Source organism: Protopterus annectens, chromosome 12.part0 (assembly GCF_019279795.1).
Source record: "Protopterus annectens isolate FY-2018-M chromosome 12.part0, PAN1.0, whole genome shotgun sequence".
Lineage (NCBI taxonomy): Eukaryota > Metazoa > Chordata > Ceratodontiformes > Protopteridae > Protopterus > Protopterus annectens.
Genome location: NC_056746.1, coordinates 858,490,915 through 858,511,650, shown reverse-complemented (window position 1 = coordinate 858,511,650; position 20,736 = coordinate 858,490,915). Strand labels below are relative to the sequence as shown.

At 42.0% G+C, this 20,736-nt stretch overlaps 1 protein-coding gene across 5 annotated transcripts in view; it reads right to left on the bottom strand.

The window, feature by feature from the left end:
• Window positions 1–1,909: 1,909 nt before the first annotated feature.
• Window positions 1,910–20,736, bottom strand: part of ARFGAP1 (ADP ribosylation factor GTPase activating protein 1) — an 800,187-nt gene continuing 781,360 nt past the window's right edge. For all 5 annotated transcript variants that reach the window (XM_044089896.1, XM_044089898.1, XM_044089899.1 and 2 more), the window contains one exon: window positions 1,910–4,504. In XM_044089896.1, the coding sequence (XP_043945831.1) occupies window positions 4,138–4,504 (367 nt within the window). In that variant the 3' untranslated portion in view covers window positions 1,910–4,137. The remainder of the gene's footprint in view (window positions 4,505–20,736) is intronic.

Here is a 20,736-nt window from a genome sequence, read left to right as displayed (position 1 = left end):
CACCAAGTACATCCGTTCCTTAGCCAGAATGGTAAGATGTTGAAAAATATTGAAAACCCACACTAAAACACACTATATCAGCCTCATCAGGAAAACTATGTCCGAGCCAAAAATATATAGCCGTAGAATATCATTGGCATCACACATAAGTGAATGCGAAAAGATGCTATGAAGAGCTTTAACCACCGAAATTGAGTTCACCCCAGTTCCAACTGCGGGAGGTACCAAATGAGTGCAAATACAGGCACCCACGCATACAGATGTGCACGGACCAAACCAAAGGGAATACCTGAAGAAACTAGAAAGGTCCAGCACAAGGAGAGTGATAACTCAGAAATAGTTTATTGTGGTAGCTCAAAAGACAAAAAGCATACTGGTTTTGGCAACAGCCTTCCTCAGTGCTTAGTAACAACAGAAATTACCAAACCCTTAAATCAAAAGCATCATTAGCATTCAGGAATATCATTGGTTGGTTAAGAAACTATAACAACTCATTAAGGCCAGGTTTAAACAAGCCAAATAATCCTACCTGATTCCTTATAGTTTAGTAAAGTGTGCCAACCAGCTTTAAATAAACATTGGCTCTGGACCTTATCAATAACTGTAAATGTAAACTTGGCCATTTTATGAATTAAAGTGTGCTTAAACAAAGCATTTGTAGCTCTCCTGTTCCTGATCTCACTGAGGTGCTCGAAAATTACCTGAGAGGAAATCTGAGGTTTCAGTACAGGATGTCCCCATGGATAGAGTAGCTAAGAAAATGAAAACATAGTAAGCAACTTTTTTTTTTTAAACAGGCTGAAGAAGGAATTAGAAGGAATACCACCAATGTTAAGAAGAACTACAACCAAGTTGTAAGAAAGGGGGAAGTACTAACAATAGTATCTAGCAGTACCAAGTATGAAGGAGACTGAAGAAAAATGGATGAAAAGATTACAACCCTCAAGTTCAGTACAGGAGAAGAAGAGGCAAGGAAATACCAACAATGGCACGTCGAAAATACAATGAAGTTGAAGGGCAAGGGAGAAAACAGAAAGGAGAAATATTGTAAACCACAAACAGTAAAAATGATACAAGATAAACTATGGAGAGAAAAATGTTTAATAGAGTTTTCAAGAAAAAATCTTTACTTATCCGAAAGGCTCAAGAGAGACTGGTAAGACCATGTCCGTTACATAGAAGCGGGAAATGAGATCCGAGGTATTTGGCAGGGTGCATCGTGGGTAAGGGAGAAGCTTGAGAGATCTGGTATCTGCAAGCTTTAGCACTGGCTGAGTCAGATCTGACAATCAGATCCAAACCCAATAGTGAGGACAGAATGAAGACTGACAACATTAGATAAAAAGGTTTTGCATCAACATGCATTATATGAAGAATAAGTATGAAACTCTAATGTTTGGTGTTAATGACAGACTATAATCCTCGATTTTCTAAAAAATCAAAAATTTTATGAAGGACTGGGCAAAATATGAGGCAAAATCAGAGATGGGTGAGATAATACAGCTCTTCCCAAGGGAGGACAAGTGAAAACTACAACATGGTCACTCCTATCCCTCTCACGATGGCTCCAACAGTACTCCTAACTGCAAACAACTGGATCATCTGGGAAGTACTGATGGCCAAAACATCTTGACTGCAGAGTGAAATGCGAAAGACTTTCTAAATGACAAATGTTTTCATTAAAGAAGGTGGAAGTGGACCACCTCCTTCCTTTTTTTTAAAGTCATCTCACAAAAGGAAAAACTAGTAATCATCTACACTTTAAGTGCATGCTGAACACTTGCATTGCACACTGCAAAAAAAAAAAAAAAAAGAGAAGGCAACCACTGCTAAAGCATTCAGAAAAACAACCAGTATAGTCTTATAAAAAACAAACAAAAAGCAAAAAACACAAAAAAAAATCAATGTATACAGCATTACTACAAATTTTTATTTATCTGGGTGCCATCCATGCACTATTAAAAATAAACCAGACAATTAGCTTTATGTTGAAACAATACTTATTCTGGCACTTGAGAAGTTCCAGTCCCTGGGACACGATCATAAGAAATGGAACCCCTCTGTAGCAGAACACACTAGTTCAGCACAGCTGCCCATTCAGTGTGATCTTATTCTGACAACCAGGTAGGTATGCTTGTCACAGTGGACTCTTTCCAGACACAACCTGGACCATGCAGAATAGCAACAAAACAATAAATAACTTCAGCTTCAAACACAGCTGACAACCACTGGAAACTTAATTATAAAAAGTTACACTAAAACTTGGAATATGGATGAAGGGATTCACCAAGATGGAAAAATGCTGACTGAATAAAATACATTTTTCATTAGATGGAATGATTCATTAACAAATTCCAGTTACAATGTAAATTATGAATAATACTATTGCTTTATGACCAAAATTAATTTTACCAGCATATCACTACAAATCCTGTAGTGGGACTCCTTAAGGGAAAACAAGAATCCTCAGCCGCTACTAGAATTCAGCTCATGATTGAAGGCAACACATACTACGTTAACTTTACTGCAATACACCTGAAGGGTGCCATCATATACCCAAAGTATGGTTTCACAAATATTTAAGTATTTTCACAAAATGTAAAACAGGAAGAAATATCACATAATCACCAGTACAAAGGGACTATAAGGAGGCAGGAAGCAAGAACAGTTGCTAATGATTTTGAGCTGTTGCCCCAAGATGGTTCACCATTTCAGTCTGTATTAAAATGGAATACAGCATCCATTTAACTGTCACATGGTCTGCCTTTTATCTGCAATCTGCGAGTCAATTTTGAAAGAACACATTTTTTGCACATAATCCACTTCAAATTTAGGAGTGTATGGTCTTCCAAAGTGAATATGCTATGAAAAGTTTTTCATTTAGTGTCTTTAAAATCTTGAGGTAACTGGTCTTTAATTTCAGACTGATGACATATGATAAACTGCTCTTGCTACTTCCTTTTGGTTGTGGCACATCTCTCCAAGGCTACTAATATGATGAGTCAAGGCATAAGCAGCTATATGCAAAACCCTGTTTTTAAAATTAACAAGTCTGTGAATACTGAAAAAAATGATCAAAATATGAAGCAATCAGCATCTTATCAGAAATAAGTAAACTAATGGGGCAAACACGTACAAGTGATGCACAAAATAGCTTTCCCACTGAGTAGAATTTGACAATCAATATGGGAAGCACTGATGGTAGCCTAGTGAAAATTCCACAGTAATAATGTGTACCCACTTCTAGAGACATTAATGGGCCACTAAAGCTCTGCACTCTGGTACAAAAACTGTTCTGACCTGATCCACACATCAGTTTTAACGACATTTATCAGGTAGCATGTGGATATGTACATTTGTTTTAACTTTTTTTAAGGCCTGAGGGTGTATACTGGCAAGGCGCACGCAGTCTTAGGACTTGAATACTATAAAAAAAGCATTCTTTGATGTGTGCACTTTGTTAGCTAGGTAAAACCCACTAATTACACTTGCCTATAAGGTCAACTAATAACTTCAGTATGGTGGATAGCTCTTTAAGACTTCTATCACAGCTAATGAGAAAAATGGTTCCTGTTAGCACCTACGATGTGATTTTTATCTGGAAATTACCCAGCAACTAATTCTATATCTTACTGCCAAAGACCTAACTATAAATTTACTGACACCGAACTTTAAAGTTCAGTACTCAGAATAAAGGATAAAACAGTCTCCTCCCTTCACAACATGAGGTAGGGAGGAAAAGGCCGTCACACAACACAATAAATGGAAATGTACAACATAATCTTCTGAAAGAAAGAGCCTCTGCCTCTTGAAAATAAATTGCTTCTAAGTAGTCTTGTTTCAAGGAGTGGTGTCATGCTTAGTTAGGTATCAAACTGCCCCTTTCACACCCAGTAAACTTGTCTATCACCCCTGCAGCTCAGCCAAGCTCTTCATAACAAGTCAAGCACTCCATATTAGCAGCCTAGAAGGGATACCACAAGCTCTTGGATGATGTAGGTTTCATCAGTTTCCTTCTAATAGATGATGCAGAAGGGAACAAGTAAAGTGTGCACAGAACAGCATGTCAATATGAAGTCAGTCAAGTTACTCAGATTTCTGTAATATACTCTAGAGGGTTCTGCTTCTTACAGAGTATTACCAGTCTGCATTAGCCCACCCATCTCCTTCAGAGGCTTTAGCTGTTTCTGTTTTCTTGGTTGAACTTTTTGTTTTGGCCTTGTGGCCACTTTCCAGGCTCTCCCAATTACTCTCCCAAGCTTCCCAGCCATCACTGTTACTGGTTTTGTTGGTGGCTAAGTTTTCAGAACCCCAGTTCTCCCAGCTCTCTGAACTTTTCTTCTCTGTAGAATTCTCAGCATACGTCCAACTGTTGGAGCTTGGCGACTTCTTGGCTGCGTTACTATCAGAGTTGCCAAAGGTATCCCAGAAGTCTTGGCCTGCACCACTGTTCTGGTAGCTGCTGTCTCCTGCACTGTTCTGGTATGAATCTCCCATAGGTGGCCTAATAAAGGAAACAGAATATTATACATCACTATACAAAGCAGGTGAAAAATAACCTTCTCCCAAGTCACAGTTTCAATTTCATTATACTAACCCTTAAATTAGTTAACACCTTTTACAATATCCACATTCTTGCTCATTTTACCTCTATTCTTTTCTGTTATTTACCTCTATTACTCCCCCTGCACTCCAAATGCATTTATAAATAGATCTCTGCTAATCTAGTATGCTCTGCACTTAGTAATTCAGTGCATTTGTATGATGATACCATATCATTATGTGTTCACTGCTACTATGTATTGTCACTGCTAGCAATGCAATTTTTGGAGATCAATGTAATATGTGCTTCAGTTATTACTACTACTTGATTCTTAGTTTCATTGTACAATATTGTTCTATTATATTTGGACCAAAGCACTTATCTAGTTAAAAATGTATAAATATAAAGAAAGAAAAATGGAATAAGTGAGATGAAAAGTAGGACAGAGCAACAGAAAATAAACATAGAATATATGAAACACTACAACACTTGAGAACTTCACCATCTAATACAATTAACTTAAACAGCTATGTTTTCTATCTATAAATAACACTAGATGTTTAATGTCTAGAAACAAGTTGGTGCCCTTTGATTTCTTAATTTCAAGTTTTTTCCTTGCCATACGTCATGAAGTTTTCACCATTTTTCTTTCGCCTACTCAAATTTCACATTATTTCAGAAAGGAATCTGCATCAGACTGCTTGACCACAGTCAGATGTACTATTCTCTGGGTCTATATTATGTGATAGAAGAATCTCTTCTTCGAACACACAATAATTGACACAAATATAGCTAACGCTGTAAACCGCGAATGGTGACATCCTCTAATTATTTCCTCGGGGAAAAAATTCACGTGGCCATAAAATAAAAAACAAATTTTAAAACACTAATCAAGTGGAGGGCTTTGCCCCCACACCCCCCTAACTAAATATACAAACTCCGAGATCGCTCTACATTGAAGAAATGGGCAATTCCCAATAACAGCCAACTGAATTTTTTCCCCGAGGAAAATATTTGAGGACGGGGCCATTCACTGTTTACAGCATTCGCTGTATTTGTGTCGATTATGTGATCGAAGAGTTGTCTCTTCAATCACATAATATAGACACCTATTCTCTGTAATGCTTAGTGTTGCTCACCACCCACATTATCACATCTTAAGACTGTCTTGCCGAGATCAGTCAAATGCACATTTTAACAGCTAAAGTCAAAATCTTTTCCAAAGACGTAGTTTCTAGATAGTTATATGAAGAACAGGGATAAGTTAGTTACATTGCAAAATTACATAAATTATGCATTCTACTGTTTGACTAGTGAAGAGCTGCTTTTATCCATGTTACTGCAGATAGATAAGGACACTGAAGACCTGGCAATTGTTTAAGGACTACAAACTTCAGCACTTAGCAAAACCCCTAGCTTTTTTGGCTAGCTTGTTTTAAAAAGACAAAGGAACTGCCCACATAAATAAACTTTATCTCTTTGTGACATCACTGCTGGGATAAGGTTTGCATGCACCCTCAGACTTTAATGGACATACCTCCAAGCAGGTGTTGCAGTAAATTCATTAAAGTCTATTCTCACACTATCCCTGTGTTGACATCATTTGGGGATAAAGTTCACAAAAAGTCAATAAAAGATCCAGTGATATCAACATAGCAAATACTTATAATATATATATATATATATATATATATATATATATATATATATATATATATATAGTAGCATATTTGACAAAGAATGTTATTGAGAAATGTAGAAAATATATTTATGCTATGGTGCCAAAAGTAAGTGCAAAAATGTAAAGAAAAACTTTAAATCAGGAAAACAACTCCCTTACATCTAGGATGAGTCACATAAAGGGGTTACAGACTGCATTTTAAGAAAAAGACAATAAAAAAAAAAATTCTCACATCAATTTGTCAGGCCAAACTTTGATGTATGAGAAATTAAGATATAATTCAAGACAAAGTGATTCTGCTGTCTTAGTATAGCAGTGAATAAAAAGGTATGGCAAAAAATCATTTAAGGGTGGAGTATTTTTTTAATCTAAGACTCCGCTTCAAAAGTATTTTTTTACACGGGGATACCATTTCCCTAGTCTAGTCAGCAGTCTTCCATTTATTTATTAAACAATTATAAAACATTAGCTCTTAAAGCAGCAGCACTTCTCCCTTGAGAAGTTTCATGCATTACTCTAGGTGCAGTGTACCAACTCAACATGAATGGTACTTAAAAAGGCTTGGTATATATAATTCAGCAATGTTGACTATGGCATTATTTACATTTACTTCCGTTTATTAAGGTGAAATTATCTCAAAAATGTAATTAAATGTAGTAACTTTTGCTTCAGTTTCCAGTCTGCTTCTTATGCTTTTTTTTTCTCAGCATCACGAATCAGATCAGTGATAATGATTCCACTGAAAAAATAGATGACTGCCCCGCAGATGCAAGGAACATGGTTTGTGCACCATCTGTCTGGAAAGAGATGCGAGTCAGCAGTGCAGAAAAAAAAGGCCCAAGCACCCTAAGGAAAAGTTCTTTGTTCAAGGGGGGTACTAGGGTGTGTAACTGTTCAATGTTACACTAATCACAATTAAAGATGTTTCAGTGTCTAGAACACAAAGAAAGAACTGAAGCAGAATAAATCAGCACTGCATACTTGCATATCACAAAAACAGGTTGAAGTGGGTAAGCAAGGGAATGGAACATCTCCTGCCTGGGTCTGTCAGTGATAACACCCATGATAATATCATCTTTGAGTGGTATAAAGCAAGTAAGAAGTACCTGTGGCCAGAATGGGTATTCCATGAGGAAGAGCTAACAATGAACAGCTTCAGCAAGGATGATGTTTGCAGCGGCCACTATCCTTAACTTCAAAATAGTATTAAAATCTGCCAGCTGCCATTACAGACATGGCACTCCATTTATTGCAAGTACTGATGAATTCAGAGTCAACCCTATATCACTTTCTCTCCCTCTTCCATAACGACAAACATGCCATATATCAGCAGTAAGCTTCAAATCAGAGGTACTCATTTCCAAGTAAAAGGAGACCCTGGCAAAGAACTCCAGTCCCAAAGAAAATGCCACAGCAAGCTATCAACAAAACACAGTCAACTCTACAATACAGTTTTATTGCATAAATAGTATAAGGAGGAATACTCTTTCCCAACATTAAAATTAGAACAGTCATAATTCCTGCTGAGGTATGATGATGCGTGAATAAAATGTATTTTAGGTTTTCCAAAATCAAGAAGAGGTGGAGACAGTCTTCAAAATATGTAAGCAAACAACATTTGGTGACACAGCACCTGTACAAAGAGTAGTTATTTTTAATAAAAAATAAGTCTGTGCAAGCTTCATATCAATCACCTGCATGCAGTTCTGGTAACAGATTGTTAGCACAAAACAAAGAATTTCGTTATGATTTTACATTATAAATACATGCTATACAGACCTCTATAACTGGCAGAGAAGTTTATTTGGGTAGCAACAGCGAACTATGCTGGAATGATAAAATGTACTTTTATCTATAGCTATAAAAAATAAAAACTGAAATCACATCCGTAAGGTACAATGTAAATGAGAGGAAATATCTCCAAAATCATAGGGGGTGGGGGATGGGGGTGTTGTTGCATTTGCTAACAAACTCTGGCTTAAAAATGTTGTGATCAGTAATATCTATATCCATAACCTTGCTAGGGTCTTTTTATAATGCTTCTTCATTAACACTTCACATTACTAACATAAACTGTTGGTTTATGTTAGTAATGGCCTAAGAAATGAACTCTGAAAAATCATAATACAAATTAATGAAATGATTACACTGCCAATACTGACTAAACGCACAAAAGTATTTTTGTAGGAAGTAAACTCCCCTGTACACCCATTTCTCTAAACGTACTAACTCTGAGACTGCTCAGTTTTGGGGGGGTTAAGGAAAAACTTCCACTCCTGTTCAATTAAACAAAGGAGTAAATTAAAATAGGCTGACTATTCGTGTTTCAGTTAAAGTCAGTACAACATTCATCATGTATCACATTACGGAAATTTTATCAGGCAAAAAAGTACAACTCAAAGTGAATAGGAAACATACTTTCAGAATACAAATTTTTTCTGTCCCCCCCTCCCCCTTTCCTGGCAACCATCTACCCTCTCACAATTGAATGCCCCATTGGTGACCTGCAGAAAGTAAAGTTGTGTACACATACCATAAATGTAGCTGTTCGAGTGTATTCACTGTTGCAGTCATTACATTTGGATTATCTGCTTGCAGTAGCCCTCAGTCGGCCTGATTAACAAAGTCTTGGGTCCTGCGTCGATTGCTGTCCCTTCTTCCATGACGTCAGGTCTTCAGGGATATAAAACATGCAGCAGACGCCATTTCATCAGGTTTTCTTGCCCCAGATGTCAGGTGCCCCCCTAATGGGAAGTAATTAAATCTATAATAGAAGGATATACCCCCAACAAAAAAGCAAATACACCAAAAAGCTTCTTGAACATAGTGAGTGAGAGTAGAGGTATAGCCAAAAGAAGAAAGGGTGCTGTAGGGAGGGTAACCAGGACTGCAACAGTGAATACACTCGAACATTTACATTTATGGTAAATGTACACAACTGTACTATGTTCTTTGTGTTTCACTGTTGCAGTCATTACATTTGGGTAGATTCTCAAAGCTAAGGTTGGGAGGAGGAATTTAAGTAGAATTAGGACCAGCTACAAGTCCCTGCAAGACTGCAGTGGCAAAACCAGCTCTGGATTTAGAGAAAATTGGCAAATGATAATGCTTGGTGAAAGTAAGCACAGAACTCCAGGTAGCAGCTTCTAGGATGTCCCTTGTAGGCAAGCCCCTGAGAAAGGCTGTAGAGGTAGAAGCAGCCCTGGTTGAATGGGGTCTGATGCCCTGTGGGATAGGTTTTCCATGGTGCTTACAGCAGAAATGAATGCAGTGGCCTATCCATTTTGAAATGGTTTGCTTTGATATAGCTTTCCCTCTGTCCCTGCAGCAAACATTTAAGGAGTGCAGTATCCATTCCCCTTTGTTCTGTGGGTTAAGAAAGAAGGTAGGCAAATGAATGGAATGATTAAGAGCCACACTGGATACCACCTTGGGCATGAAGGAGGGTTTGGTTTTGAGGGACACCCTGTCCGCATGAAAGATGATGAAAGGCTCCACTGCCATAAGGGCCTGTAATTCAGATACTCTTCTTGCAGAAGTGATTGCTAAAAGGAAAACTGTTTTCCAGGAAAGGAATTTTAAATCTGCAGTAGCAGCTGGCTCAAAAGGAGGAAGAGTGAGTTTCTCCAAGACAAAGTTAAGGTCCCAGGCTGGAGTTGGAGCTCTCCTGGGTGGCCTCAAATTTTTGGCCCCTCTGAGGAACTGCTTCAGCAGTGGGTGAGAGAAGAGTGGAAGCTCTGTGCTATAATGAGCTGAAATGGCTGAGGCATGAATTTTGATGGAAGAAAAGGACAAGCCCTTATGAAGCATCTCAGTCAAATATTGGAGAATCTGTGGTAAATCGGGCACTGCTGCGCTCATCCCTTGAGATTGGTACCAGGTACAAAATCCTTTTCATTGTGCAGCATAAGATTTTCTAGTACTAGGCCTCCTAGCCTCTAAATGATATCCATCACTGATTTACTGAGGGCTGGTGAAGGAGAGATTAGGTAATTAGCCAGGCTGCTAGGGTCAAGGTTTGCAGCTGAGGGTGCAGAATCTGGTTCTCTTGCTGAGACAACAGGGAAGGAGTCTGAGGTAGGTGCCATGGGGCCAAGCGTGACACACTGCGCAAGAGGGGGTACCAGTCTGGTGCAATTAAAATCGTCCTTGGCTTGTCCTGTGTGATCTTTAGTAGTACCTTGGAGAACACAGGCAGAGAAGGAAAGGCATAAACTGATAGGTTTTTCCAGCTGAAGGATACAGCATCCACTTTTCAAGCTAGTTTGTGGGGAATCCTTGTGCAAAATTTGTCCAATTGATGGTTCTACGGGAAGGCAAACAGGTCAATATCTGGGCTCCCCCATTTGCTTGTCAACATGTTGAAAATCCTTGGTTCCGGTTTCCACTCGTGTGGGTCCATGAGGTTTCTGTTTAGTCCATCTGCCAGTGTATTTAGTTTTCCTGGCAGGAATTGAGCTTGTAGATTCACTTGGTAGCTCAAAGCTGTGTTCCACAATGCCATGGCTAGTCTGCAGAGTGGGTAAGAGTGTGTACCCCACTGCTTGTTTATGTACCACATGACCGTGGTGTTGTCTGTCTTTAACATTAGTTGTCCTGGAAGAATGTGGTCCTTGAAGGCTGTCAGAGCATTCTGTACAGCTAACATTTCCTTTTGATTTATGTGTAGGTGCATTTGACTTGGGTTCCATTTGTCCTGAATGCACTTCCCTGCCAGGTGAGCCCCCCCCATGCATATTCTGATGCATCTGTTGTTAAGATTTGAGTGGCAGGGGGTAGTGTGAATGGTAGTCCCCTGTTTTGGTGGCAGGCCTCTGCCCACCAAAGGAACTTTAGGCGTAGGCAAGGTATGATGGGAATCATTGCTTCTAAATCCTGTGAATGTTGACACCATAGGCTTTTGAGATACCACTGCAGTTTCCTCATATGCAGCCTTGCATATGAAATTAGAAGAATGCAGGAGGCCATGAACCCCAAGACTTGCATTATTTGCCTTGCAGATAACTGGGTTTTTGTGGCCACTTGTTTGAAGTAGGTTGTCAAATGAATCCTTTTCTCTGGTGATGAAAACCATCTGGGAAGTTGTATCCAAGCTTGCTCCCAGGAATATAATTTGTTGACAGGGTACCAGTTGTGATTTCTTTTTGTTTACGGAGTACCCCAGACAAGTCAATACCCTTTGAACAAAGGCCAGATGATTCAAAAGCATGTCCTGGCTTTCTGCCTGAATTAGAAAATCGTCTAGGTATGGGTATATTTGAATATTTCTTTGCCTGCAAGATGCAATGACTGGAGCTAGGCACTTTGTGAATACCCTGGGCGCAGTAGATAAGCCAAAGGGCAGTGCAGAGAACTGATAGTGCATGTAGCCTGCTTTGAAGCGTAGGTATCTTCTGCAAGACTCCCTGATAGGGATGTGCAGGTATATTTCTTTTAAGTCTAGTGTTGCCAACCATGCATCTTTGCCTAGCATAGGAAGCAGCTGGTGAAGTGTCAGCATCTTGAATTTTGGAATCACCAGAAAAGTATTTAGAGTAGAAAGGTCCAGGATAGGATGCCATATATTGCCTTTTCTGGGTACAAAGGTTGGGAGGGTGGCCTAATGGTTAAGGTGTTTGCCTTACAAACACAAGGTACAGGGTTTGAATCTCACAGGGGATAACTGGCTAGGCTTAAAATGGCTCGCAAGAGCAGTTAGCCTAGTACTAGCCTATGAACCTATGAACAAGAAAGAGTCTCTAATAGAAACCTTGTCCCTTTTCCTCTTCTGGTACCAAATGAATAGCTCTCATGCTCAAGAGAGAGAGTACTTGATTCTGGGCCTCTGCCCACTGACTTGGGGGTAGATCTGGCCACCTGCTTGGTGTTGGTAAGGCGTGGAAGTGAAATCTGCATCCTTGGGACACTATATTTAAAACCCAGTTGTCCTGGGTAATGAGTTCCCAGTTTTTGGCCTGCAGACCAATCTTTCCGCCTAAAGGAGCATTCAATTGGGAAGTGCTTGGAAGTTTTTAAGGCAAGTCATTGAGACAGTTTCCAATAGGGGGAGTCTTACTGCTCCCTAATTTGGGTGCGGAACCCCCCCCCCCCACACTGCTTAGTCTTGTGAGCCCCCTGGGACTGAAACCTGGGTTTCTGCTGTGTCTGGGTTTGGCTTCAGAAGACCTGGAAGGGGCTGGAAAGGACCAATTCTTAGAGGGCCAGTGTGTACTAAATCTTGGAGGCTGAACCTGAAAGAAATCTTTAACAGTTTGCATAGATTTAGCTTTAACTTCCATCTTTTTAAGAACTTCCTCAGCCTTGTTGTCAAACAGGCGGTCCTGATTTAAGGGAGCATCAAACAATTTAGCTTTAACATGACCGGGCAAAGATTGTTCCTTAAGCCAAGCATGCCTCCTGAGCACATACCCAGTAACAGCAGCCATGCAAGAGGCCTCTAATGAATCAAATCCACACTGCAAAGTATGTTTTCCAACCTGTTCAGCAGAATGCATTAAATCCTGTAATCCTTTATTTTCCACACAGTCAGGAATCAACATCATTTTCTGTTTAAGCAATCCAATAACATGTTCTGATACTTTAACATATGAAACTGGCAGCTTAAAACTCTAATGGCCAAGGTTGCAGAAGTGTAAACAATCTTACCCCATCTATCCAGCGCCCTGGAATCTCTATCAGAAGGGGTAGGACTTTTAGCAGTAGAAGCCTTAATGCCCTTGGGTCCCTGTGAAACAGTCTCTGGATCCGCAATAGGACTTTTAAAAAGGAAATTGTGTGAATCAGGTACCCAGTAACATCTGTCAGGTTTTCTGGGAGCAAGAGGCAAAGAATCAGGGGCCAACCTGGATTCCGAAAAAGCATTATCAACAATGTCTAGTATAGAAGGAATAGCTAAAGGCCTATGCTGAGGCAGGAGTAAGAAATCCCTAAGCCTCTTTTTTGAATCAGAGAAATCCTGGCTTTCCCAGTGGAAATGCTCCCTTAGAGTATGTAAGGTTTCACAAAAAGAAAAATCCTCTGGAGGGGAAGCAGAGGGAATAGAGTCCTCTGCATCAGAATCCTCATAAGTAGATAAGGGCAAATCCTGATCATCAGAAAAATCAGAATCCTAGTCAGAAGAATCATAAACAACTTCAGTCCTAGGTGTCTTAGAAGGGGGGGTTGGCTTCCCCTGATTAGAGTTATAAGATCTTCAGCCATTCTTATTTGTTTTTTTAGGCATAGAGGCCTGAGCATGCGGCCTGAATGTCGGTTCTTTAGGCATGGTTCGAGACTTAGGCCTAAAAGAAGAAGGAGGCGTCGGTTTAATATGCAAGTCCATAGGCCTGAATACACCCTCAGAAGCTGGTGCCTGCACAGCAGCTCCGGATCTATCCAAGGTAGAGACATCTGCAGGTTCCATAGTTGTAGCATCTCGCGGCATACCGGACTCCGAATGGATCTCAGTAGAGCCCTGCGAATCAGAAGTAGCGGGTATCAGGGACTGCGAAAGCGCCTCACTGAGTACCGGCAAACTGGCAATTGGATTAGGAGAAGCATCGTCGGCAGTTTTGCACCTCGACGGCCTGTCTCTGTCTTTATCTTTGCGTTTTTTTCTGAATCCCAGTAGTCGGATGGCTAACCGACGACATTTCTGGATAATTAAACCAAGAACCAAAATATTAACAGGCGAAAATATACCGACGACAGATAGTGCGCTGATTAAATAAAGCACAAAACCGACAGCAAGGTACGTCGTGGTCAGGGCCTAGGCAAGGAATACAATACGAAAGAAAATCTTTATGAGGTATTTGCTTTCCACAAGTAATGCAATTATTAACTTTTACTGACATTGGTAAGGAGCAAGAAAAAGTTTCCCCAACGGTGTACCTAGCTTTAGTTGAAGACTTCGGTTCTCAAACTCGAAATGAAAATTTAAGGAGTCAGCCAACCGGCACTTGCGAACTGCTTCTGCTTCGGGCAAGAAAGCCTGATGTAATGGTGTCAGCTACATGTTTTATACCCCCGACGACCTGACGACATGGAAGAAGGGACAGCAACTGACGCAGGACCCAAGACTTTGTTAATCAGGCCGACTGAGGGCTAGTGCAAGCAGATAACCCAAATGTAATGACTGCAACAGTGAAACACGAAGAACATCAAGATTTGATTACAAGAAAACATCATTCAAAGTAACCACCTGTAGTTTTCTTGTTATGGGCCTAACTCCACCCTACCATGTGACAACTGCTTATAGATGTGAGGGCCTGCAAAGCCTTCTCCTATGGGTATGCAAGTTCCTGAACATGCCCAGTGAAAGCTACCAACAGCATTTATCTTGCCAGAACCAGACAGACATCCCCAGCCCATATGTTGCATGATTTGCATCTGTGCCTTTCTCTCCTGTAGATGCCAGCACTGCAGTGGGTTGGACTCTGTGCCCAGCCACTAATTGATCTTGGGCCATCTGCGATTGTAGTAAGGTTTCTCCCACCTAGATCAATGACATGGGGCTATAATATGCTCAACAACTACAACCATCATATTAATGCTATATTCTAAAGAAAAAAGAAGTTATGTCTTACCATAATGTTCCATCTGAGTTGATCTTCTTCCAGTCATCACTGATGGGTTTGGTTCCGAGCCCTCGGAACCGAGTCGGCCTTATACCAAGCTTGCATGCACCAAAAACTCTCATGCTAAGCTGCTACCCACAATGCCCTTTGCTCGGTTACCTCAGCTCGAGTTTGCATGCAACATATAGAGAAAGAATAAGCCAGGGGTCATCTCTGCACAAAAACTCTAATACACCACGAAGACCTTGAAGATCCGCCAGGAACCTTAGGAGGGGGTCGGTGGGAGGGTGTGATGACTGGAAGAAGATCAACAACTCAGATGGAACGTTATGGTAAGACATAACTTCTTTATGTGAAGTTATTAATCTTCTTCCTATTCATCACTGATGGGACCGAGTCCCCAGCTACTTGGAGAAACTGGGAGGCCCTTATGGAAGAACATTCCTGAGAACCATTGAGCTAAAGGCCGCTCTTCCCCTGGAGATCAGATCCAATTTGTAATGTTTGATAAAAGTGTGGAGCTTAGCCCAAATGACAGCTGCACAAATGTCATCCATGGAGGCGCTAGAGTGGAAGGCAACAGATGCTGCAATAGCCCTAGTTGAGTGAGCTTTGATTTGGCCCGGCTTAGATACCTCTGTAAGTGAATATGTGAAGGTGATGCAATCCCTGAGCCATTTAGACAAAGTAACTTTTGATACTGCACCTCCCACTCTAGGGCCAGCAAAGGAAATGTAAAGCTGGTCTGACTTGTGGAATGATTTAGTTCTGACCAGATAAAAGTGTAATTGTCTATGAACATCCAGGGAATGTAGGCAGTATTCTCCCTTGTTTGAATAATTTGGGAAAAACACAGGGAGCACAATGGACTGGTTAATGGAAAAGTCTGAAACCACTTTGGGGAGGAAGGATGGGTTAGTTCGAAGTGGTACTCTGTCTTGATGAAAGATCAGACAAGGGCTCTTCATACATAATGCTTGTAATTCCGAAATTCGTCTTGCTGAAGTTATACCCACCAGTAATAAGGATTTCCAAGATATGAATTTTAGATCACAGGTGGCAGCCGGCTCACATAGGGGCAGAGAGAGATCCTGCAAAACCCAGGACAAATTCCATGCCTCCACCGGCTGTCTGATTGGAGGCCTGCTGTGAAAAATACCCTTGAGGAATGTCTTGCAAAGACGAGAGGAGATAAGTGGTACTCCTTTAGACCCGTTACAGTAGTTGGAAATAGCTGCTAGATGGACTCGAATGGTAGAAGCCGAGGCACCTTTGTTGAACAGCTCAGCCAAGTAATGAAGAATAGTGGCCACGGGGGCTGAGAACAGGTCTAGCTCCTGATTACGTGACCAAACAGAGAACCTTTTCCATTTATCCTTGTAAAGTTTACTGGTGGATGGTTTATGAGAAGCCAAAATAATATCCCGGACAGGTGAAGAACTTGCCTGGCAACTAACGGAAGTGGAAAAACCAAGCTGTCAGCTTGTGGGTGGACAGATTCAGAGTAGTCAGCCCTTGTGGGTGAGAAATTAGGTCCTGACAAGTGTCTAGGATCCAAAGAGGTCGTAACAGATGAGGTCGGAGGAGTGAAACCACACTTGATGAGTCCAAAATGGAGCAATGAGGATCACTTTGCTTTTGAACCGAATTGCCTTCTGCAGAAAGAGGGAAATCAGAGGAATCAGAGGGTAAGCATAAAGGAGACCCGTGGGCCAATCGTGAACTAGAGCGTCTCTCAGTGAGGGGGGGAGAGGGTAAAGTAGCTGCTGCATTTTGCATTTGAAGGGGAGGCAAAAAGGTCGCAGCATGGCTGGCCTCATTGACTGAAAATTTCCGTCACCACACTCGGGTTGAGAGACCACCCGTGCAGATGGAGTATGCATCTGCTCAGTCTGTCCGCAATCACGTTGGAGCTCCCTGGGATGTGTGTTGCGATCAGGAAGCGGTTGGAAGCTGTCGCCCACTGCCAGATTCTCATGGCTTCATGACAAAGGGGGTAAGACTTGGTCCCCTCCCTGTTCGTTTATGTACCAGACCACAGACGTGTTATCTGACTGGACAGCAATCATTCCTGACGGAAAGAGCGGATGAAAAGCTTGCAACGCCAACAGCACCGCTGTTAACTCCAGGACACTGATATGCAAAATGACCTCTACATCGGACCACGGACCTTGGACTGACTTCCCCTGGAAGTGCCCCCCACCCCATCAGGGAAGCATCCGTGGTCACCGTGGAGCTGGGCTGTGGAACCTGGAAGTAATGACACAACACCAAATATGTACGTCTGTATGCATCCACCAAAGGAGATCTTGTATGCAAATGTTGGTGATGAGAATCTTTCAGTTCAGGGGGTGGAGATTGGGTATCCACTGGGCCTGAAGGAGCCATTGTAGTAATCTCATGTGTAAACTGGCTAAGGGGACTATGGGGATGGCTGCGGCCACAGATCCTAAGGCTTGAAGGATCTACCTTGCTTTGGCAGAGTATCACCTGAACTTGTGCCCTGAGTCTCGGAAGCCTGTGGTGAGGAAGAGAAATTAGGCTTGACTGCATGTTGAATATTGCCCCTATGAATTCCAGTTGTTGTGATGGATGGAGGTTTGATTTCTGCCAGTGTATGGTGATGCCTAATGACTCCGCTAGGGTCAAGGTGTAGTGGAGGGCCCTGACCAGGAGACGCTTGGTGGGGGCGGAGAGGAGTCAATAGTCTAGACATAGAAACACCTGGAATTCCTGAAGTCTCAGATGAACGATTACCACTGCCAGACATTTTGTGAACACTCTGGGGGCTGTCAAGAGACCGAAAGGCAGGGCTCTGAACTGGTAGTTATTGGCTCCCAGCCGGAAGCGAAGGAGGCTCCTGGAGTGCTTGTCCAGCTTGATATGGTAATATGCATCTCGGAGATCTAATGAGCACATCCACACACCCTCCTGCAGATAGGGGAGGATGGATTGAATTGTGACCATGCGGAACTTGGTCTGAACTACTGATTTGTTTAGAAGATGGAGATCCAGAATGGGCCTCCAGTCCCCTGTTTTCTTTGGCATCAAAAAGAATCTTGAGTAGAACCCTGATCTGCACTGATCTGAGGGGACCTTTTGGATGGCTCGTTTTTGAAGTAGCTTTCGTATCTTGGAAGCTGCCTCCTCCCTTTGACTGGGTGGAACATCAGGAAGGGATTTGGAGGTCTTGGATAGGATATTAGTGGAATATGGTAGCCTCTGGTAATGATTCTCTGCACCCACTGATCGTTTGTAATGGACAGCCAGGCATCTTGGTGCAGAGAGAAATGTGCCCCGACTGCTTCCAGAGGAAAGCAATCGGGCAGCGCCTCAGGTGCGCTAATATGGTCTACCTGAGAAGGAATCTCTGGAGCCCTGGTTCCGGGGACCCCCTCTGCCCTGAAAGAGACATCTTCCATTATTGGAACCCCCTCTGCCTCTGGAGGAGTCCTCACCATGTGCATCTCGGAAAGGACCTTGAGATTTCTTGTGCCACATTTTTCCGCTCCTCTTGTTCTTGGAGAATGAACGCTGAGGTTTGGAAAAGCGCAGGCCAACGGCAGACAAGGTCTTCCCATCTTGCTCGCACCTGGCTAGTGTATCCTTAACCTTCACACTAAACACAGCTGAGGGCTCTATACATGCATTTAGAAAGGAAGACTTGAAGGAGTCCGCGAGGTCACAGATGCACATCCAGGCGTGACATCTCATGACTACTCCTGCACCCGCAGCTCTAGCTGCTTCTTCGGTTGCGTGTGACAGCAACCTCATGGATGAATTAGATATGGATTCTAGGGTGGCAAGTTGGGAAGCAACCTTATCTCGTGCTCCATCCAATACTTGACCCGCGAGGGTTCTGGAGAGTTCGGAGATAAGATCTCTCTGGAGCCTCGTAAAATGTGCCATAAAGTTCAGAGACCTAACCGCAAAGATTGCTGACACAAAGACTCGCTTCCCTAACCTGTCCACTGCCCGGGACTCTCTGTTGGGCGGGTGAACAGCAGGACTCTCTTCTGCGAGGTCCTTTTTTGTGGCAGCCGATAGCACCATAGCATCCACTGGTAAGCCTCTGGACCAATGGGGCTGATCCTCTGGAGGGGAGAGTACTTTGTCTGATCTCCTGGGGATGGCCTCAACGGAGTCAGGGTTCTTCCAAGCCCATTGCACGATGAGTTTAACCAGCTCATCGGCAGGGTGGGTCACCCAGGAAGTAGAGGGCCGAGAGCGAAAGGCCTGCAGGAATACGGATTCCTCTGAGGAAGAGGTTGAGGACTTCCAGTCACCCCTCTGTTTCAAGATTTCCATGATGTCCCCGAAGAAGACATCATCAGGGGGTGACCATGGGGACCCTTCCCCATCATTGTAGTCCGTATCCTCTGTGAGTGACTCCTCCAGGGAGTCCATGTGTCTCCTCTTACACACCCATTTCCGAGGAGGTTCTTCGGTGGGAACATCCGAAGAAGACTCGGAAAGTGAAATGCCCTGAACAGGGGTCTCCTGGATCTTGCATTCTTGGTGTTTAAATCCTGTAGTTCACTTCTTTTCAGACATTCCAAACACACTCTCGCACACAAGGGACAGAGAGAGGAAATGTAGGAGAGAAAAAGTAAATGCCAACAATGGTAACAAGATAGTGTAAAGGTAGAAAGTTACAGATACCAAGAAATTACCAACAATGGTATGAGAGAAATACCTGTGGGTAGAGCAGTAGCAATATAGAACAACAAGAACAAGTTATAAGGAAGAAAAAACTTTTTCAAACTATTAAATATTTACAAAAAAAACACTTGGCTGGAGAGGTCGGTGAAACACTGCTATATGGCTGTGCGGCAAACGAAATGTGAGGTAACTGAGCAAAGGGCATTGTGGGTAGCAGCTTAGCTTGAGAGTTTTTGGTGCACACAAGCTTGGTATAAGGCTGACTCAGATCCGAGGGCTCGGAACCGAACCCATCAGTGATGAATAGGAAGAAGATTAACAACTTCAGATCAGATGTTTTTGCATGCTTGCACATACAGGGTGAATATAATGAAATTGCATTCATAGAATTAAATGAAGGGGGGTGACTATAACACAGATCTCTTGTAATATAGAGTACAAAGAAAAATGGTAATAAGCTAGATGTCTGTTTCAAGGAATGTGAGTGAAAGACAGTGACACTGCCACTGATAAATAGTACTTGAAAGATTGCTACAATGCCCCCTTCAGTATCACTAACTAGTGCAGCACCTACCACTCTCCTATAATTGGAAGGTTTAATGTGAAGAAACTGGATATTCTGGCCAAGCCTAGTATCAGTGATGGGTTAGGGACTGACCACTGTCTTGTACTGGCAAGATTTATTAGTAGAGTCCACGCACACACACGCAATTGATGGACTGATGATCTGCTACTCCACAACAATGGGAGCATTTGCTTTGGTGAGGGATTAGGTACTACTTAATGGGCACTCATTACTATCAAATAACGGGCACGTTTTTTGGGAGAATTTGCATTCTTTTCTCCTAGTGCAAGTGATGGACTGCCCATTTTTCACTGACTTCTAATGGGAAAATTCAATAGGCAGGCCAAGCTTTTTAGACATGCTGCTCAGGTCTAAAGAAAAAACATTCTGTAAAGGCAGATAAAGTTGCAGAACCCTTTTAAGGCAGTGCTTAACCAACAGGTGCAGGGCTAAAGTTCTGCCCTCTTCAAGGTCACGACTTACAGAGGTACCACAAGCATACTTCTTGAAAATGGAATAACTAAAGGTCAAGTCAAATAACCTTTTAAAATAAGGGAAAACTACATACAAATCAACCAACCAACTAACTACCTGATGTGACATAAGGCAATTCACTGTCCAAATGGAGAATATCTTCCATTTAGATCAAGTCAGATAAGTGGAAGGTTTCTACAATCCAAATATTCATGGGAAAATAAAATTAATCTCTACCGTCAACATCCCCTTACCC